General features: G+C 57.4%; 7 protein-coding genes across 7 annotated transcripts; 2 read left to right on the top strand and 5 right to left on the bottom strand.

Annotated features, from left to right (window-relative positions):
- Positions 1-85: 85 nt before the first annotated feature.
- On the bottom strand, positions 86-5,275 carry PSEUBRA_005772 (Myosin, N-terminal, SH3-like protein; the record flags this gene model as incomplete). Its single annotated transcript, XM_016439155.1, has 1 exon — positions 86-5,275. The coding sequence occupies one exon, from the start codon at positions 5,273-5,275 to the stop codon at positions 86-88; it is 5,190 nt and encodes a 1,729-aa protein (XP_016289960.1).
- Positions 5,276-7,157: 1,882 nt separating this feature from the next.
- On the top strand, positions 7,158-10,055 carry PSEUBRA_005771 (VRR-NUC domain protein; the record flags this gene model as incomplete). Its single annotated transcript, XM_059465669.1, has 1 exon — positions 7,158-10,055. The coding sequence occupies one exon, from the start codon at positions 7,158-7,160 to the stop codon at positions 10,053-10,055; it is 2,898 nt and encodes a 965-aa protein (XP_059320342.1).
- Positions 10,056-10,132: 77 nt separating this feature from the next.
- Positions 10,133-10,759, bottom strand: PSEUBRA_005770 (Transcription factor CBF/NF-Y/archaeal histone; the record flags this gene model as incomplete). The annotated part of the gene is made up of 1 exon (XM_016439150.1): positions 10,133-10,759. One exon carries the CDS (start codon positions 10,757-10,759, stop codon positions 10,133-10,135), a length of 627 nt encoding a protein of 208 aa, XP_016289958.1.
- Positions 10,760-11,985: 1,226 nt separating this feature from the next.
- PSEUBRA_005769 (Proline-rich nuclear receptor coactivator) lies at positions 11,986-13,533 on the bottom strand (the record flags this gene model as incomplete). The annotated part of the gene is made up of 1 exon (XM_016439158.2): positions 11,986-13,533. The coding sequence occupies one exon, from the start codon at positions 13,531-13,533 to the stop codon at positions 11,986-11,988; it is 1,548 nt and encodes a 515-aa protein (XP_016289957.2).
- Positions 13,534-14,731: 1,198 nt separating this feature from the next.
- Positions 14,732-15,751, bottom strand: PSEUBRA_005768 (DNA recombination and repair protein Rad51, C-terminal; the record flags this gene model as incomplete). Its single annotated transcript, XM_016439156.1, has 1 exon — positions 14,732-15,751. One exon carries the CDS (start codon positions 15,749-15,751, stop codon positions 14,732-14,734), a length of 1,020 nt encoding a protein of 339 aa, XP_016289956.1.
- A 633-nt stretch (positions 15,752-16,384) lies between these two features.
- Positions 16,385-17,303, bottom strand: PSEUBRA_005767 (FMN-binding split barrel; the record flags this gene model as incomplete). Its single annotated transcript, XM_016439154.2, has 2 exons — positions 16,385-17,106; positions 17,198-17,303. 2 exons carry the CDS (start codon positions 17,301-17,303, stop codon positions 16,385-16,387), a joined length of 828 nt encoding a protein of 275 aa, XP_016289955.2.
- Positions 17,304-17,656: 353 nt separating this feature from the next.
- On the top strand, positions 17,657-19,387 carry PSEUBRA_005766 (Zinc finger, N-recognin; the record flags this gene model as incomplete). The annotated part of the gene is made up of 1 exon (XM_016439164.1): positions 17,657-19,387. The coding sequence occupies one exon, from the start codon at positions 17,657-17,659 to the stop codon at positions 19,385-19,387; it is 1,731 nt and encodes a 576-aa protein (XP_016289954.1).
- Positions 19,388-20,796: the final 1,409 nt, after the last annotated feature.

Genomic DNA, 20,796 nt, shown 5'->3' with positions numbered 1-20,796 from the left:
CATTATTGAGATCGTCGTCAAAGGGGGTCATGATGTACCGATACAAAAGTGTGAAAAAGTGTGATAAGAGTGAAACGAAAGTGTTCTAGCGCATGGTGAGGACGCTTCTGGTGGGACTATTGATGAGGTCTCCGTTCCTCCTTGCTGCCGTACCCCTGAGTGTGGCGGTATGCTTCTCGAGTTCGGAAGCGGATGAGCTGGATCCGCTACTCCCATTGCTAGGATGACCGTTCCTAGCTGGCTTGGTGTCATAAACGTAATAGCTGCTGGAGCCCCTGGTCGGTGCCTGTGCGGGGGGCGCCTTGTGCGAGCGAAGCAAATCGCTCTTGGCTGCAATATCCTGCTCGAGCTCCTCGTGTCCACGTCGGAGCTCATCGAGGATCTGGTGTCGGAGGCCGTCGGAGGCGCCACCGGTGACGACGGGCGACCCGTGCCCCGCAAGAACGAGCTCTTCCAGGTTGGTCATGGTGTTGCTGCGCGCGATCTGCGAGTTCTTCAGCTGACGTTCGAGTTCCTGGACGTGCTGCTCGTACTGTCGTCGGGTGCGGCTGACCAGTTCGTCCGCCTGGAGATCCTTGCGGCGTGCGTTGGAGAGCGCTTCGTCCCTCTGCTGTGCCGCTTGGCGCAACGACGCAGTCAGCTCCGCAATCTTGTCCTCGAGCTTCTTGGTCGTCTTCCCATCGACCCCGACCTTAGCCGTCGAGGGCGCAATGTTGCCATAGGTCGAAACAGAACTTCGCAGTCCGTTGCTCACCGACGCGGAAGCCGCCATTCCCCCGTCACCGGCGCGTTGCAGTCGCGTCAACTCCCGCGTCAAATCCTCGTTCTCGCTCGCCAACCGCGCCTTGCTCTTCTCCAACGTCTTCGTATAATGCGCCAGCTCCCCGAGCTTGCTCTGCGCATCCGCAAGCTGCCGGTCTGTGTACTTCTTCGCCTCCTCCAGCACATGCACGTGCTCGACGATCGTCTTGTTCTGCATCGACTGCAGCTTTCGCATCTCCTGCTGCGCAAGGGTGAGTTCGTGCTTGAGTCCGCTGATCTCCTTGTCCTTGCCAGAGACGAGCTGTTGAAGGCTGTTGGCGTTGCGCTCAGCCTGCTTGTGCGCCGACTCGAGCAGTTCGCGTCGTTTCGACTCGGCACTGAGCTCGACGGAGATCTGGTCCGCTTTGTGCTTCCAGTTGGTTTCGCGGCGTTCGAGCTCGAGCAGGGCGTCTTCGAGGTCCTGGTGCTTGGTGAAGGACGCTTGCAGTTGTTTTTCGAGCGTGTCCTTGGTTTTGAGCGCGTCTTGGAGGCCACGGTTGATGACGGCGGATTTGCTTTGCGCTTCGAGCAGCAAAGCCTCCGCTTCACGCTTCGCTTTCTCGGCAGCAGCGACCTTAGCGTCAGCCTCGCGGACTCGCGATTCGGCTTCCCGCACCTGGGCTTCAGCGTCTTGTCGCGCAGCACCGTGAGCCTGGACCTCCTTCTTCGCCGCTGAAATCTCTGCACGTAGCGCCGAAATTTGCTCGAGGCTCGAGTGCTTCGAGTCCAGTAGCTCCTTCTGCACGCTCGACATTTGCTCGCGAAGCGTCTGCAGCTCCTGCTCCTTCATGCGGTGGATCTCCTTGGTCTTGACGTCCTCGGAGCTCTTGGCCTCCATCAATTGTCGCGTCTCATCGAGTTCGCGTTGCAGGGTGATCTTGGCCTCGGTCGTCTTGGCGTGCTCGTCTCGTGTTGACTGGGCTTCGAACGTCAAACTATTGAGCTTGACGTTGAGGTCGCCCAATTGCTTGGAGAGCACGTCGCGCTCTTGAGACAGACTCGAGATCTGCTTCTGTAACTGGCCGACCTCCTGCTCCTTGTCCTTCACGCGTGACTCGTGGCTTGCAGCGACGCGCTGCAGCTCGGAGAGCTGATACGACGACTGGCGGGTTTGATCCTCGAGCTGGACCGCGCGCTTCTGTTCCTCTTCGCGACCTTGAACCTCGGCCATGAGCTTGCTCTCCACCTCCTGCACGGCAGCGAGCATCCGCTTGTGTGCACGATTGAGGTCCTGCTCCTTCTCCTGGAGCTTGCGTTGCAGGTCGTCCCGGTCGGCAACAAAAGCTTGTCGCTCCGAACGATATTGCTCTGCGTTGGTGCTGTGCTGGCTGAGATCGCGCATGAAGGTGTCCTCTCGTTGCTTCCAAGCCTTTTGCTCGGCCTCGAGGCGCAGGAGGTGGTCAGCAGCTTGGTCGAAAGCAGACTTGAGCTCAGCATGCGCTTGCTCTGTCGCCCGCTGTGTCGCGATCGCCTTTTCGAGCTGGCCTTCGAGCAGGTCGACATCGCCCTGCAAGGCTGCCAGATCATCTTCGAGAGCTGACTCACGCTCTTTGGAGCGAGCCAGGAGCTGGTCCTTGTCGAGCATGAGGTTTCGCTCCGACTCGAGCTCTTCCTCGATCTTGCGCTTCTCGGCCTCGAGCTGGAACTTGAGAGTCTCGAGCGCCTCTCGCTCCTTCTGGTCTCGCTCCGCACGTTCGGTGACCAGTGCCAACTCGAGCTGCTTGCGCTTGAGCTCCTCATCGTGTCTTGTGGCTGTGAGCAGTGGTCGGACACGCGTGTACAGCTGCCACCATGGCCATTCGCGGAGCTCCACATAGAGACGTGCGTTTCGCTGGACTGTTCGCACAGCCGCTGCCCGGTTGAGAATCTTCTTCATCTGGCGGCGAGCTGTAAACATTCGACAGGCCGCGCCGAATCGGCTGAAGATGTCGTAGAGATGCGAGTCACGGCGCTCTTCCATCTCGGCGAGCACTCCCGCCTTGAAGAAGATCTTGGACGTTCCGACCTTGAACAAGGACTTGTCCAACTCGAGCGCTTCGACCATCCTCTGACAGGCTTTGCGACCATCCATGTAGCCCTGTGGGATGATGCCTGGCGTCAAGACCTCGTAGCGGTTCCTGAACTCGGAGAACAGGAGTCGATTTGGATAGCCGAGACGAGCGATGCGAATGCCCTCGAGGACACCGTTGCATCGCAGCTGTTCCAGCACCAGTGGCACGTCCATCTTGCCCGGCTTCTTCTCCGAGTTGGGGACGATGCAGCGGACAAAGTGTGGTTGAGTGGATGAAAGCTGACCCATGAGCGAGTTGAGCTGTTCCTTGTGCCTCTGGCCGACGGTACGGAAGGCACCACGCTTGACACGACGCTTGGGCGCCGTAGCCAGCGAGGTCTCCTCGTCCACCTCGGCAAACTCGGCAAAGAGTGAAGCGATGAAGCGGTCGGAGGATTCGGACATGACGCGAGTGAGGTTGTCGTTGAGGGGATCCTTGTTCTTGTCGAGCCATCCGTCTGTGCGGTACTCGACGTCGCCAGCGTAGTGCTTGACCACGAAGCCTTGCGAGAAACGAGTGCGTCCAAACTTGGTGGAGCCGTGGGCCAGACCTTTCTCGGCGGCCGCGGCCGCAGCAGCAGCGTCTGTGGCAGAGCCGTCCTTGTTGGTGCCCCACGTGCGATAAAGCTTCTCGGTAAAGGTGGTGTCGGAAGCCTTGGGCATGATGCACTCCTCGTCGAGGCAGGACAGGATGCCGATGGGCGAAGTGGATTCGATGAGGTCGATGGTTGGCTGCAAGTCGAGTCCAAAGTTGACAAAGTCCCACTCGATGTTCTCGCGAGCGTACTCCTCCTGCTCGAGAACGAACATGTGATGGTTGAAGAACTGCTGGAGCTTCTCGTTGGTGTAGTTGATGCAGAGCTGCTCGAAGCTGTTGACCTCGAAGATCTCGAAACCGGCGATATCGAGGACACCGATGAAGCTGCTCTTGCTCGTGGGGCGGTCAAGCGCCTTGTTGATGCGTTCGACGAGCCAGCCGAAGGCTTTCTCGTACAGGAACTTGCTGAGCGCTGCCATTTCTTCTGACACCTGGCGCATCGTCCTTGACGAGGTGACCCACTCTCGGCCTGCCTTGACGCGCGGTCGGAGGAGCGCGTTGGAGAACTCTTGCTCTGGGAGACCAAGAACATGGCAGATCTTTTCGATTTGCGGCATGTTGGTGATCCTGGCCTGCTCGGAACGGTCTGTTGCGAGCTGGATGTTGCCGATGTGTAGGATGGCTGCAGCGACACGGAAGAGGTTGAACTGCTCTTCGGGCGAGAAGCCGACCGTGTTGAGGGCCTCACGCAGCAGCTTCCATTCGGCTCGGTCATCGACTCCCTCAACGTCCTTACGCGTTCCCTTGAGGTATGCGTAGTCGTCCGGCAGGCTGGTGAGCAAAAGCTTCTGTTTGAGCTCCGACTCGCCGCCACGAAGCAGCTGGTAGAAGATGTGGAAACTTCGCTCGTTCTCGCTTCGGATGGCGACTCGGCTCTTCTCCAAGAGGTACCAGTCGATGTTGGCACCAGCGATGGCGCCCACGGACGTGAACTCGATGCGGACGAATTTGCCGAATCGACTCGAGTTGTTGTTACGGATGGTCTGCGCGTTACCAAAGGCCTCGAGGATGGGATTTGCTTGCAGAATCTGGCGTTCCAGCAGACCAAGGCGCTTTGAGGTTACTGGCTCGACGCCGTTGATTCGGTCCATGACCTCGCGGGACGAGGAAGGTGTAAGAGAGTTGGCGGGGGATTGAGAGCCGTGAGCGGCAGGGTCTGCAGCAATGGCGGCGAGGTACTGGATGACCTTCTTTGTGTTCTCGGTCTTACCAGCGCCAGATTCACCAGTGATGAGAAGACTTTGATTCTCACGGTTGTCGATCATATTGCGCATGGCTCCGTCGGCGAGAGCAAAGACGTGTGGAGCATTCTCCTCCCTCCTTCGCCCCTTGTATGCAGCCACGATCGCGTCGGTGTAGATGGGTAGCGGGTGGTACGGGTTGACAGCGACCAAGAAGAGGCCGGAGTAGGTATAGATGAGGGAGCTGAAGTATCTCTGCCGCAAGTTGTGCACAACGCTTGCTTCGTTGAGAAAGGTGAGATCTGCAATATCTTCTGCTTTGTCGAATTTGGGAGGATTCATCTTGCTGAGCTCGAAGGTGGGGACGGTACGGTTGGATCCATCTTGCAAGGCGCAAAGGGAATGCTCTCCTTCCTCCTTGATGACCCATGCGGAAACGTAGCCTACGTTGGCATCCGGAATCCAGACGTATTTCTTGGACGCAAACTCGGCAGCTGAAGCGGCGTCTGAGGCGGACTGACCGACGCCCCGAGCTGGGCGAGGCATGGCTACCGCCATTTGCGCTGCATTGTTGGCTTCGACGGACGGCGAAGCGCGATGTGATGGGCGGAAGAGGTTCGACTTTGTGCGTACTACGTCGACCATGGTGGCGTTATGTTGGCTGTGCGAGGCACGCCTTCGGGAGTCTGTCTGCGAAAGGGACCTTCTTTGGGAGCTCCTCGGATGTCCGAATCTGTTCTAGGTTCTGTCCTTGATGAAAGCTCGCCGTCGAGGGTCGGTGTGTGGTTCCTCAGCGAGGGGAGTTGGATCGATTCTGGAGTCCCGTGTTTGGTTGAGCTGGCGACGGATAGGAAAAGAGAACGAGACAGTGTGATGAAAGGAGGGAGAGCCTCGGCGGCGATGATGCTGAAGATGTTGGAGGTAGGCGAAGAACGAGAGATGATGATGGTGATGGCGACTACAAACAGCTTGGGTGAGCCGGCGAGTTGACGAAGAGAGCGCAAGACAGCTGCAGAGTAGAAAGAACAACACTTGAGCCAACTCGCTCCACCTCGCCTGGCTGGCTCTGCTCCTGTGCCCGGCTGTGTTTCAAAAGGCGCGCCCTAAATTGCCAGATGAACTCCACAGCAGAGCAGTCAACCGGGTTTTGTGAGACACCCCCTGAACGAATAAACAGATTTTATTATAGCCAAAAACAGCAACACAAGGCAGGCAGGCAAGGGTCTCTCAGCCGACAGGGGCCTCGTCTCGATTCAGGTTGATTGCGCTCTCTGCCATTCTCACTCGGGCCCCTGACTGGCGGCGGAAGACCCGTTCCGCCTATGCTACTCGGGGCGTCATCGCGCAGTGTAAGCCTCTTCGGCAGAAGCCGTTGCGAGGAACAGACGTATTCTCACGCTGATGAGAGAGCATCCATCGCTACAGCCGGGTCCCTGCGTCACTGGAAAAGGGCGAGACCAACACCTGCTGACCCTGGCTGGCTGGCCGGCTTGCTACACGCGCGTTTGCGAAATTCGGCAGCACACAAGCAGCCCCTTCAGCGGCTGAGACGCGTCTCGAAGCCCTGTGACTTGACGGCGACTTCACGCACGGAAGCGCAGATCAACCGTTTCTTCTGGCGTGGAACAGTCAAAAATTTCGATGTCCTGCTCAGAGGCAAGAGGCATGCTGGGACCGCGAATGAGCGCAAGGACTGGACCCTGCATGCACAGAGACTGACTCGCTACGCCGACCGCTGGTTTCCAGAACAAGTCTCAAGTGGCCGTGGTGTGGTTTGCTCTGCTGTCTCGACCAACGTTTCGCTCATGGCCACACCCTATCACCTCATCATCGACACTTGCCCATGACGACTCGATAGCTACGAGCAGCATGCCTTTGCATCTGTCTCAACACAAATCGTATCACCCTTACAACCAAGACAATCGAGAAAGGCTTCGACGAGACCAAACGCAAGCTGCGCAGCAGGACGAGGAGCGACGTCAAACTTCCTTTGCGGATCGTGATCACGCCCGACTCGAAGCTCTTCGCGCAGCTCGAGACGGTTCCAGAGCAAATTCTTCCAAAAACGAAGCATCCGAAGCAATCTCTTCGTCTAGTCGCATCGACCGACCCACGTCAAGAAAGGAGCAAGCCAGGGGTCACGCACTACTCCGGCCTGAAGACGAATTGACACCTTGGTATACCACATCACAGCTACGCAACGGCGCAGACACCCGAAAGACAGAGGATCAGCGTCTGGAAGACGCCTACAAACAGTCTTCCATCAAGTCCTCCAACGACCCACTCAAGGCGATGCAAAGCTTCCTGGCCAAACGCAAAGCCGCTAAAGATCAACCTCGGACTTCATCATCACCAAGATCCGTGGCTGATCCCCTCTTGGATCTGTACGAGCCAGAAGCTGTTCGAGCCGCAAAGACGTCACGCAGACAACATTCAGACCATCGCAGCTTGCATTCTCGCAGTGATCCAGACAGGACGTCCACGTCTCATCGTCGCTCCGACAGAGGCGTGACTGACCACAGCAACGATGTCGATCAGAGGAGTAGACGACGCAGAAGCAGCAATCACGCCAAAGGTGACGGCTCAAGAAGCGGACAGCGCAGATAGCATGCCGGACTTTGAGGTCACCGGCAGCTCCTCGCTTCCGCAAAAGGCATACACCAACACATACCGACCAGGCTCGCGCTCGTCCATGTATCCCGAGCTCTTTCAGGAGATGCTCTGCAATGTGCTCGAGTCCGAGTCCTATCTCTTCTCCAACGCCGAGCTCGATCTTCTTTCTGCCTTCTTCATGCTTCCATACCCGGCACGCTACCTGTTCGTGCGCCTCCTCCAGCGAAAGAAGGTTACCTGGTATCGCCTCGACCGTCTCGAAGCGTACCGCGCGGAAGTGCAGGATCTCAAAGAAGCAACCGAGCAGCTGGCGACGCCCGTCTCTTCTCCTCCCACTGAGGGGCCCAAAGTTGAGGTCGCTAGGATGGAAGAGGAGGATCGACGCAAGATAGCACTTGATACGGACAAGGAGAACGCTGTGCTCACGCTTCCCAGTCTTCAGCGCGAGCTCAAACTAGACGAGGAGACAGGCTTACCTCTCAAGCCCACCTACCGCCATAAGCAACCCCTGGCCGAATCCTCGATACCGGCGAACGGTGCGATTCAGAATGCTATCAAGCCGAAGAGCAGCACGCAAGAGGCATCGCTACATCGCTTCGTCATGACCGAGCGCGACATGAAGGGCGGAATAGCCGAGTCCCTCTCGCTGCTCACCATCGAAGAGCTCAAGGTCATCGCAAAGAACATGGGCATCGCCAAGATTGGCACCACACGGGCGCAGATTGTTGCTGCGCTTTCGGCAACAAAGTCGCAGTCAATGCTATTCAGGAGCCCGACCAAGCCGACGAGTCGGCCACTGAGCGGAAACACAACCGCCAGCACAAAGCAGCAGCAGCTTACTCTGAACTTCACGGGCGCCTCCAAGGCAGGTCAACCACAAGCATCACGCCTCAAAGATGAGCTATCAGCCGCGCTCGGTGGAGGCTGTGTTCAGGTCCTCCCTGCTGTGCGTTCGCTGGTCGATCGTGTGGCGCTCGTCTACTATCGTGGCAACCTTCTCGGCAGTGCAGCGCTTACGACTGCCATCTTGTCGCGCTCGCGGATCCGCAATTACCCCAACTACACCTACAGGCGCACCAGCTTCCTCTTTCCATCTCGAGACCACCTCATCGCCTTCGAGCGCGCCCTCAGCATCGAAGCTGAGATGGAGTACCTCATCCAATTCGGCAAGAGCGAGGCCGACTTTCAGACCGCACTTGACCTCTTCGAGTCAGTGTGGGCCGAATGGAAGTCATGCGTGCAGGAATGCGTTTTAGCGCATCCGGAAGGCATCGACAAGATGGTCTACCACCGCATGCGATTCCATCCCGGATGGGTGCTGACGAGGGTTGTGTACAAAGGCGCGACGGTGCTGGCGAGATTCAAGCTGCGAGAACGGGAGAAGGAGGTGCTGCAGGCACTGCTCGATCAGAGGGTCTTTCGACGTGGTCGACGTGGCGACTGGTACGATCGGCTGGCGCTCATCACAGCGCTCTACTCGGACGACCAGCGCAAAGGCAAGAAAGAAGCGCTCAGCATCAGCGTACAAGGCATGCAGGATCCGGACACCCATCTCATCTACCACGACACCTTGCAACGGCGAATCGCGCGGCTCGAGTCGCAGCTCCGCGTTCCTCGATCCGAGCAACACGACTTCTCGTATACGAAGCTCAAGAAGACGTCGGAGGTGCACTTCAAGAGTGTCAGGCTAGATGCGATGGTGGAGACCGACACTCGCACGAACGAACCCATCACGGCTCTCTCGCGGTTCCTGCAGGCAGGAGATTCGCCGCCGACGTCGCCAGATGAGCCCCGATCGAAAGGCGGCAGATCGTCGCCCGGTTCCCGTAGCGGCAGCAGCAGTCCGACTAAGGGATCGCCGGTCAAGCGCTCGTCTAGCGGATTCGAGATCCGCAAACCACTCTTCAAGCGGGTCAAGATCGAGTCCTTCGCCGACAGTGCTGCAGTCAAAGGCGATCCAGACTCGCCATTCATATTGTCGCCCAAAGCCGAGTCGCCTGGCAATGTTGTCGATCAAGCCCGCCTGACTCCCGTCTCGGACACCTCCTCAGATCAGATCCCAATCAAAAAGGAGGATCTAGACGATATTTCTTGGGATGACATCACCGCCCCCGCACCGGACCCGACGGCCCTCTCCATTCTATCCAACGGCGAGTCCCCAACGTCCGTCGCCCATTCCACCCGCCGTTCGATGCGCAGCGTGTGGCGCGGCCTCGACAACGCCCCTGTCCACGTCGAGCAGCTCTGCCTTCAACACTACGCTCTTCAAAACTTCAAAGGGTATCACTGCGAGGGCAAGCTGCTGACCATGATCTTTGTGATGGTCATGTGGGACATCATCTTCCTCCCTGACATTGCTGGATCGTTTGAGACGCCGTACCAGTCTGCGCCGCTGGATTTGGGCAGTGATTCGTTCCCCATCGTCCGCAGTGCGCAGATACGGGAGCGGCTAGACTACGTCTCGCGGACAGGCGGGCTGGATCTCATCGAACAGGTGGATGATCGCGAACGACCGAACAAGACCTGGGCCGTCGGCTGCCGTTGGGACCTGTTCAGCAAACAAGACCTTTTGGAGGTGGCAGAGTGTCTGGGAGGGCATTCGATCAGTGTGGTGTGCCAGATGCTGTGCGAGGAATGGGATCACTGCTCCTCGGGTATGCCTGATCTGGTCATCTGGAGGATGGAGGATAAGGTGGTGCGATTTGTCGAGGTCAAAGGGCCGGGAGATCGATTGAGCGAGACGCAAAAGGTGTGGATCGACATCTTGCTCAGGGCGGGGATCGAGGTTCAGGTGGGCATTGTTAGCGAATAGACCACACACGCAGAGTTGCTTCGGATCGTCTTTTGGGCAGACTGTGATGTGTGCTGAATGTTTGCGTGGTGTGTGTGCTAATCTTCGTCCATGAGCTCGTCCGCGTCCTCGTCGTTGGCCAGCGTCTCGTCCCCCGCAATAGCATCATCAACTCGACTCTCATCCGCCTCATTCCCCTCCGCCTCCTCTCCCTCAACCTCGGCATCACCCTTCTTCCCCACCACCGCGGCCGCCTTCTTCTTCTGCACCGCATCCCTGTACCCCCGCAACCCCTCCTTCAACAACCCTACCTCTTCCTCCGTAAACCCGGCCTCCCTTACCGCATCTAACACGTGTTGCGCGCTGATGATCTTCCCACCCTTCTCCCGCACACTGTCGTGAGCGATACTGGTGAGATAGCTGATCCACACGGTTGCGGAACGGACGAGCGCCTGTTGGGTGTCTTTTCGCAACGCCACGCTGTCGGGCAGCTCCGATTTGGCACAGCGGACAATGTTGGAACGAGGCAGTTCGAAGGATTCGATGCCTTTCAGGGCCACTTCCTGCTGTTTCAGGACTGCTTTGGAGGAAGGTGGGACGACGAGTGGCGCATTGGACGAGGTGTCGTCGATGGAACCGCTGATGGATTTCCGACCTCCAGTTTTGGCTGCGGGCGTGCCTGGCGCTGAGGCGGATGATGCCGCCCCTGTCGACTTTCGTGGCATGTCGAAACGCGGGTCTATGCAGAAGGAGTCGATGCTGTGGATGTCCTCCTCCGAGCGACTGATGAGGATTCGAACGAACCGATGCTGTTGATCTGACGAGCGACGTTGGGTTGAGCACAAATGTGATGGTGGCGAGCCTGGCAGATGATGTAGCGGTGTTTGATGGAAGACGGAAACTTGAGAAGACCTGAAGAGCCTAGCAGCGAACAACACTTTTTGGCTCCATGCTTTACGCGACACCCGCGCGGCTTCGAGGGGCGCGTCCAATTTTCGCCGCTGTCAGATCGCAGCTGCACGCTGTACTATCATTTCGGACCATGCTCACGAATCACACATAAACGTCAGACACACTCGACTGGTAGAGGGGGTGGTGAGAATGAAAATGAAACGATGTCGACCAACACTAGCACGATGGCAGTGACACCTGGACATCGGATGAAACGAAGGAGTGAGAATCGAAGTACATGGGGGGATCAGAACGAGGGGGGCGGAAAGTGAGCAAGGGAGATGACAGAAGAGGTGGCGGAAGGCAAGGGAGGCCATTGCAAGGGGATGATCTCGCGCTGACTTCGGCATGGTTGAGAGCGTAAGGAGGACCTAGAGGCAGACCAGAAGCCGGATTGGGTTTCAGGTCGGGACGACAATGCATCCTGAGCTTTGTGTTGAAAGTGCTAGGCTAGTGTCGCGTCGTAAGCGATCGCAGATTTGTGTTACGAAGAGTCGCGAACGCTTGAAGGGTTACGAGTAGTAAGGCTCTGGCGAGGGTCAATCTTGTGGCGTGAAGTACCTGCTCGAGGCCGAGATGAGTCGTTGGTGGTGCTTGCAGATGCTGGTGCAGGTCCGGGATGTCGCTTCTCCATAAAGACGTGATAGAATACAGGGGAACTTGCGATACGACCAACGAGAAAGACATCGAGTGAAACGATTACGACAGAGCCTGCAAAGGGGCACGCTGTCCGAGCATGTTGGTGAATGCCCCAAGACGAAAGATCAAGAAAACAGTAGAAAAGAACAAGTGCGATCACTACCCGCGCGCGCAGGTGATCAAGACGACTTGCGGTCAGGGCGCTTGAGAATTTGACGCGCTGACCTATCGAGAAACGGAACCAGGATCGTGCGGCAGACGTGAAAGGATGCAAGGTGGTAGTGGGAGCGGGGCGCTCGTTGCTGCGACGAGACGGCCTAGATCGCGTGTGCGATTGTCTTTGAGGTCACGCGTCCTCGCCTCAGCTGAGTCTAGCACCTCCCAACATGCGAGCAAGAAGACTCTCGACAGTGGCACCCGGCTGCATGCTAGGCTTGGGCGCAGGCGACTCGGCTGCAGCAACGGTGCTAGAAGGTGCGACAGCGGGAGTAGGCGCCTTGGAGGGGGTCGAGGTCATTTCGGCGGGAGCGGTGGTGCCACGCACGCCACGGGTCAGCTCTTCAACCTCATCGTCGCTACCGCCTGACTCTCCGCTGCTGCCCATGGCGAGCGAGGAAGGACGCATGGTGCTTCGATCAAGTTCCGAGCTGTTCTTGCCGAGGCGATTCTGGAATTTGGGAGCGGGCAGACTGGCGGGCGAAGGGGAGTTGTGGAAGTTGGGACCGGCGTATGCAATGGCAGCGGCCACTGCGGGATGCTGTTGATTGCCGTTGCTGTTGCCCGCTTTCTTGACAGGGGTGGAAGGCGCGATGTGGATCGGAGCGCCGTGGGCGGGATACTGAGAGATGAGATGAGCAGCGTGGTTGCCCGCAGCACCGCCGTTGCGCTGAGATTGTGCAGACTTGGATTTGCTCATCTGATCTGCCTTTGCAGACTCGAAGAGATCATCGATGTGGAGAGCGACGTCGTTGCCGCGGCCTTTGCTTGCGCCTTTGCCGTTCTTCTGCTGTCCGCCGGAGCCGAAGCTGCCGGTGCGTGGTCGTCTCTTGCCCGCTTTGCCTTGTGCGTGGCCGTTGCCCTGTGCGGAGCCATCATCAGCTCCAAAGGTCTCGACATCGCGAGCATCGGCAAAGACGTCGTACTGGGGGCCGGTGCGCTTCTTGGCACCGAGAAGCTCTTGCTGCCAAGTCAGAGCAGGTGAGTCGCGGCCATCTTGCACTTGCTGAGGATGGGCGAGATTGCCGTCATGCTTGGTCGCGGCGTGCTGAGCTGACTTTTTGCCGCCTCGTCTGGAGCGGCTGCCTTCATGCGACGCATCGGCGTTGGATTTGGAGGCATTCTTGAACAGCTCTTGTTGCCAGGTCATCCCGGATGCTGCCTGTTCAGGAGCCTTGTTGTTGCTGTGCTGGTTTTGTGCAGGTTGCTGAGCGTGTGCGAGAGGAGCCGAGGGCGCCGACTTGGAGAGAAGCATCTCTGAGGTGTCCGCCTTGGGAGAGGACTTGGACTTCTTGGAACGCGAGCTCTTGACGGGTGTAGATGAACGTTCGTCGGCTGCAAACTTGGCCTCCTTGCCCTTCTTGGCCTTGGAGGAACCATTCTGCTGCTTTGATGCCTGCATCTCTTGGGCCATTGGCTTGGTCAGGGTGATGAGGCCGGGAACGGCGGAGCTGTTGTCGGTGGGTTTAGAGAGGTCGGCCTGTTGTTGCGATTTGGCTGATTTCTTCGCCGCTGACGCCTTCTTTCCAGACAGCCCGTTGTTGACGTTGGATGACGCTTTCGCCGCAAGCTTGTCCGTCTTTGCTTGTGTAGATGGCGAAGCGACAGCAGATGAGGTATTGTGGGAAGAGTTGCGCGAACTCGGTCTGGAGTGAACGGATGGCGCAGTCGAATGAGTGTGTGATGGTCTCATGGCCGCGATCATGCTATGTTCCCGGACTGGAGAAAGAGGCAGAGGTCGAGAGGAAGGTGTATGCAGATATGGAGATGAGAGCAAGAGATCCGTACGATGGATCCTGACCAGAGTGGATGTGGGTTGATCGCTGGTAGATGGTGCGACTCGACTGAGGGGAGATACTTCAAGCCGTTCGCAAAGCGCTGTCGAAGTGAGTTGTGATCGAGCGGAAGTCCTTGAGAGCGCTGCTGAGCCAAGCCTTGTATGCGCGAGCGAGAAATAGGCGTGGTACGAGGTGAGACTGAAGAACGGAAGTTGCGAACGTGAACAAAGTAACCTGCGAGTCGAGACCGATTTGCGAAGATGCGAGAGTCAAGTATGCAAGAGCTCAAGAGAAAGTGAAATAGGTGAAGCGAATGTCGAAACCTGTCAAGGGGAAATGAGGGGAAGACAGAAAGCGTTGACATTGACATAGGGGAGCAACTCAGTGATGACGCCGAGGCTCGGGTTGAGCGATGTCATTCAGCCCGACTGACTCGCTTCTATGGCCTGCCTGGCTTGGGATTTTAGGTTGAGCTCAAAGGGCTTGATGTGGCTGCTCAAAGCGTTGAGCGACGCTCAATTCTGCAGCATCAACTGCGCCAACGTGGATTTTCGACGACCTTCTCCATGTGAGATCGTTCAAAAAGTACTCGTACGAATCAAGCATTCCATGGTAGTGATGCCCTCCATCCTGACCTTGAGTGGGCTCAGAGCTCTGTGCAAGCCCTATCTCATTCGCTGACAATCTATTCAATCGTCTGACAAGGTCTGCAGGTGGGCGCCGACATCTACAAACGCCAGTGCTCTGTTCAGATTGAGAGGTAACTTAGGCCGTGCCAATGCGCATCGACCGCGAACAAAGGGGCACACTTCATGTGGGGTCCGAGGTACGGCCTGCAACGCTTGCGGTAATCTTCAATTGAGACAAAGGCCTTGCAGAACAAAGGGATGTTCAGCACACAGCAACAGCAAAGCTTTGGGTCACACATTCAGATCACACGGTGTCATGATGCTGCGAACATGCGAAAGATTGCGGTATCTGGAGACAAGGACAATAAGAATGCGAAGTGTGCCAACACGGCGGTGAATGTAGTGCTGACGTGACACAGACGAGCACATGAATGCAAATATAGCGGCCGGTCGGGCGACTATACGACTGCCATGTGTATCGCGCTCAGTCAACGGGATCAATAATGCCCTCTGGGCCAATCGAAAAGACAGCGTCGGCCTCGGGAAGGCATGGCGAGTCGGCAATACGGCAGATACGCTGGTTGCCACGACCCTTGCGCAGAGAGAGTCGCGTGGTCGAGGCGTGCGCGACAATGTTGCCTCCAATGGGCTTTTTGGCATCAGCGGTGAACGCAGTGGCTCCATCGACCTGAGCCACGACCTGGTTCGTGATGACGACAGCGACACCGAACTCGTCTGTCAATCGCATCAGACCACGCAGGAACTTGGCCAGGTGCATCTGTCGAGCGGAGAGCTCACCTCGGCCAGAAAAGTCGGTACGGTAGAGCGAGGTGAGCGAATCGACGATTAGAAGCGAGAAGCGCGACTCGGCCATCATCGCAGAAGCCTGCATCAAGAGTTGAAGCTGGTGGTCGGCATTGTATGCTCGAGCATAGGCAACGTTGTCGAGTACTTCATTTCCATCGAGACCGTATCGTTCGGCGACGGCCAAGAGACGCACAGGTCGGAAGGTGCCCTCAGTGTCGATGTAAAGGCACTTGCCCTCACCACCGCCCATGTCGACGGGCAGTTGGCAAGTGACAGCCAAGGTATGGCAAAGCTGACTCTTGCCTGTCCTGAACTCGCCGTACAGCTCGGTGATGCTTCCGGTTTCCATACCACCGCCGAGGATAGCGTCAAGGTTCTTGGAGCCGGTCGTGATTGAGATGAGCTCGTTTCTGCGTGCGTGGAACTCGGTGGCGGTGGTGAAGCCCATGGGCACCAACTTGGCGGCTTCGGCCAGGACCTTGTCTGCTTTTGCCTCCGAGATACCCTTGACGAGGAGCAGGTTCTTCTTGGGCGTGAAGGCGATGCTCTCGACCGTGTTGTAGCCCGCTTCCGCCAGCTTCTTGCAATCAGAGCCTGAGATGCCAAAGTCCTCGAGTTTGCTGACGGGGAGGGGACCGAAAGCCTCGCTCATCTCCTCCTCGCCCATCTGAGATGGATTCTGAGCGTTCTGAGACATGTCGAAAAGTGTCCTTCAAGGGAGTGCTGAGCGGGTTGCGTCGTCTAGCGGTGACGATATGGGAAGCTTGGTCTTGCTGCGATCTCGAGCGTGCTGATGGGATGAGAGGATGAAAGGCGGCGGGAAGCCGTCAGGATGGGAGTCACGGCCAACTTCGTCGTCGCAGGCTTGGGACAACGTGCGATGCAGGAAGAAGCGGATTAAAGGAAAGGAGAGACAGGTAGGTGATGGAGGTGGCGAGGGCCGAGCTTCGACTCAGCCACCGTCGTGTGGGTTGGAATTACGCTCCTCACGCTCTCAGGCCCTGTCGGTGGAGCATTCTCCTTTTTTGCTGCAGCCCAAAAGTGTTGGTCTTCTGTAACGCGTGAAGCGGCGCGTAAAGCAGGTTCGAATTCGGTCCTGTGATTTGACTCAGCACCGACCTTTTTCTGTTGCCTCGTTTGTGAGAAGGTGTAACATCCTCCAAGAATAATGCCCTTCCTCGTCCTTCTCTTCTCAATCGCTGGGTACTGGACTCAAGACTTGGACAGACTGGCATCGAATGCCCGGCGCGATCATCAAGAGCGAACGCTCATCCATTCGAAAGCTTCTCTCAGCCGAATGGACTAGTGCATTTCAAGATGTGGGTATCGATCATTGGAACGCAAGCAATGGACGGTCTTCCTCCTCGAGCGATTCTTCCACCTGTGACGTGCTGCCAGCTGATGATGCGGCACCTTCTTTGTGCGCGAAAGGATTCTGAGCGCGGACGTGCTGATCCTTCCAGACTGCGTTCCACTCTTCGCCCGTGAACCAGCCGATGTAGTGCTCGTCTCCAAATCCGCCGACCCAGTAGACCTTATCGACGTTGAAAGTGGCCCAGAAGGGGATATGCGGCGATTCGGTGGCATTCGGCGCCCAGTGACTCGCGTCAGGATGGTGGTCGAGGTAGCAGCGCAAAGCCTTGTCGGCAAGATGTGGATATTGGGTGCCGTTGAGCACGTCGAAGTGACCGAACAGAGTGACTCGCGCCTTGGAAGGCATGCCCCGTCGCCATGAGGGTCGATGCCCCTGCCACTGATCGGGATGGTGCTTCGAGGTATGGCGCGGATCTGGAACAGCAGGATCAATGTCGGAAACGATGCTCGCCGTCGCATTCTTGGTCTTGCTATTGAGGACGTTCCTCCACGTCTGCGATATCGTCAGACCGAGGTACAGCAGCGAACCTGTAGCCGCACATGGCGCAAAGTACTCCGGTCCCGTAATGACGTGCCCTGCTAGGTCGGCAATGGGATGATCGAATGGGTATGTGGTGGACAGGGCGGATACGCCGAAGTTTTCAGAGCCAGACACCAGCTTCACCGCTTGTGACAGAGCTATCGTCGGAGATCGGATAGTGGGACGAGGACGAGAGCATCAGCTTCGGAGGCTTATGTGTGAACGGCGAGGTAAGGTCTGTTCACTCACCTTGATCCTTGGTCTCCCATGCGTGAGTAACGAGACTGCAAAGCACCAGCACAACGATGACGGCGTCCCAGCAATGCCAAAGGCTCACTGGTCTCAAGAAGATCATGATCGGCTCAGCACCTGACGTTGAGGCCAGATCGTGGATCGGACCGTTACGAAGAAAGCCAGCGTATGCGATGATGGATGACTGCAATCTGCTCACCAGACCCTGACCAAATCTGATAACGAAAGCTGGATGCGGCGTTTGCACGCACCGGCAAATTGTCGGGTCAACAGAGCGGCCTCACAGCGCAGCGCCGAAGTCGAAAGAGACGCGCTCACCGCCTGTCAGACGACACGCCTCGAAATGCGCGCTTAGACACCAACACTTTTGCGCTACTGGGTACCACGCTTGCTTTGCCTCTCTACCTGTTCCACCCCTTTCAACCTTGCCCGGCAGCACTGAGGACGGCTATCATCATGAGCGAGGTGAACAACTCAGCGGGCTCCTCGTCGGCAACGGGCTCGACCTCGCAATCCGCAGCTGCCCAACTTCCCGACCCGTCACTGCCAGCGCCCAACCTGGGCGAGGATGAAGTGGGCTTCACCGCAGCCGACTTGATTGCTCAGCAGTCTCGACTGGAAGCGCAAGCGAACGAGGCGATCCCGTTCCAATTCGACACGTGCACATATGACAAAGGATACATTCGACAGCCGGTCTACGCCTGTAAGACCTGCGGCGGGGGCGGCGTCTGCGCAGGCTGCAGTGTCTCTTGCCATGCCGAGCACGAGCTCGTCGAGCTATTCAACAAGCGCAAATTCCGATGCGACTGCGGTACGCCGAATTTGTATCGTCAGCACGAGCCCAATCGTGCCAACCAGCGCAAACGAATCACGGAAGAGCTCGTCTACCCCGAAGGCGCCAAGCCGTGCAGCTTGCGGAAGCCAGGCTTCAACCCGCAGAACGACGCCAACGCCTACAACCACAACTTTGACGGTGGCTTCTGCTACTGCGAGAGAGGCAAGACATATGATCCGGAGAAAGAGGACGAGACCATGTTCCAGTGCATCGTGTGCGAGGAGTGGCTTCACGAGAGCTGCACCTCGTTGCGTCCAAGCTCGTCCACGGCAACACCAGAGACGGAACCGCCTCTGATCGATCATGACCTGTTCGATCTCATGATCTGCGACGCCTGCGTTCGGAAGCCAGACAACGACATTCTTCGACGCTACGCCGGTGCCAAGGGATGGATGACCCTTGCGCCAAGTCAGGCGGTGGCAGAGGTGAAGGAGCACGACTTGATTGCCAAGATCCAGGTGCCGACCGAAGACGAGCTGCGCGAGGCAGGTGGACCATATCGCGACGGACGCAGCTGGCAGATTTTCGGGCTGGCCATGGAGCCGGAGAGAGCCATCACAGAGACGGAGGTCAGTGCCGCCGCTGATGGCGCCTTGTTATCTTCGGTGGCTGATCTGGCTCGCTCGACAGTGGTAGCAGCTTCGAGTCAGACGGAAGGCGCTTCGACAGTCAAGGATGAACCGCAAGCTGAAGCCGACAGTGCAGCGCCTGAGCTTGAGGAACGAAGAGAAGGCAAGCGACGCGCTGAGGACCAATCCGTCGGAGAAGCCGCGGAAGGAAGCGACAGCAAGCGAGTCAAGGTCGAGCGTGAAGGACCGACGGCAGGGCAGGCATCCGAGGCCGCCGGTACATCTGCGCCGAGTCTCCTCAAGCAGGAAGACAAGGAGACAAAGTGCACGTTGCCCACGCCGCTGGCTGTTGTCTCTTCGCTACCGTACTCCAAGGTAGACGAGTGGACACCAGCCTTGAGCGAAGCAGCGACACCACATCGATACGACATCTTCCTGAGCGAAGACTTCCGCGATCGCATCTGCCGCTGTGCAGACTGTCTCCCGAAATGGGCTCACCTCCCGCACGTTCTGGACGCCGAAGAGACGTATGCGCCACCGTCCGACCCGCATGCATCTGTGCGCGATGACGACGCGGCCTCGATCACGTCGTCGACGTACGACCTGGGCATGGCAGCGCTGCGAACCATGCCACGAGAAAAGATGATCAACACGATGCACGCGTACAGCAAGTTTCGCGATGCGCTGTGGGAGCACCTCAAGCCGTTTGCAGGAACAGGCAAGATGGTGCGGGAGGAAGACGTTCGTGCGTTCTTCCAGAAGAAGCTCAATGCAGAGCAGTGATCCATACAACAGTACACATGTTCTTATTCATTCACGCAATGCTGCTCATGACGCTGGAAGAGACTGGTGTTCGCCATGCGGATACGCACATCCGCGGAGCTGTCGGATCTGCGCTCAGAGTCGATCTCGCCAGTATGCAATCACCTGCTGATCAGTCTTGATGGAAGGTCTCCAAGCGTGCACCCTTAGCGAGCTGCAGGAATGAGCAGAGCAGGGTCTTGAATCTGAGCAAGGGCTGGGCGAAGAGTAACACCGAGAGCCAAGAAAAGACGCTTGTCATGAAAAGAGACGGACCTTCTTCGAAGACTTGGTGCGTCTGATCGGGCCGGATTTTTATGCAGCTGAGCTGCAGGTCGATCCTCCTCCGTGGAGCGCTCACTTCATCTTTGTGCTCGTGTTTTGACTTGGGAAAGCAAGAGCACACGGCAGCTGCTTCCCGCTTTGGCCTCGGAAAATACAAAATTTGAAAGCCAGCCTTACACAGAAATACTGGAGCACTCCCCTGTGGCCTTTGCCATTATTGCCATTTGCTTGAGACGGGAGAGAGAGAAGAAAGGACTGCACGTCTGCTGCGGAAAACTTTGACTCGGCAGAGGCACAGTCCAACAGCCAGGTGAGCTGGATTGCCGCTGTGCCCTCTGACAGTGACAGACACAGTCATTTTGACAGTGAGCCGGAAGCAACACTCCGGAATGGCGCTTTGGACGCGCCCATATCTGCTAAACGCTGCTGACCGTTCATCTTGAAGCTCGCTTTCGGCACGCTTTGTGCGAGTGCACTGCCCTCGTTGCGACCTGTGCTGTCCAAGTTGCTGTCCTCTCCAAAGACGGCAGAAGCTAGCGTGAGTAGCAAGTGGAAGCGAGGGTCCGAGAACAGAAAAAGGAGACGAGTCTGTGAGGTTTCAGATGGACGTGTTTTGCAGGCGTGTGTGCAGCATCATGACGGAGATAGACATCCAGCCTCCGACCTGTCTCTCTTTTTGCTTGCTTGGGTGAAATATGTGACCAGTCTTGGCTTCCGACACGTTTTGGTGGCTTTGGCTCTCTCTCACTCACATCACTCACTTCTTGACCCGGCCTCACCGACGTTCCTCGCCATCATCACCTCCTGCATTCCCTCCTCCTCTGAGTCACGGCGTCACCTGTTCCGATCATTCGATCGGCCGTCTTCGCCACTTCACCCGACACCAGCCTAGGCTGACTTATGGACCCGGCATCCTTCCACAGAGAGTCGCAGCAGCCTTTGACATCTTTCCAACCGTTCGCGCGCGTACCTCTCTCTCCCTCTCTCTTTGCACATCAATAAAGCTGTGCAGTCGAAGTCTACGACCCATCAACGCCCTCGCCCTCGTATACACGCGCTTCATTTTTCAACGGCGGACAGGAGCACAACGCCGCACCTTGCATTGC

Source organism: Kalmanozyma brasiliensis (genome assembly GCF_000497045.1).
Source record: "Kalmanozyma brasiliensis GHG001 unplaced genomic scaffold PSEUBRA_SCAF7, whole genome shotgun sequence".
In the NCBI taxonomy this organism is placed as follows: Eukaryota; Fungi; Basidiomycota; class Ustilaginomycetes; order Ustilaginales; genus Kalmanozyma; species Kalmanozyma brasiliensis.
This window is presented reverse-complemented; position numbering and strand designations above follow the sequence as displayed.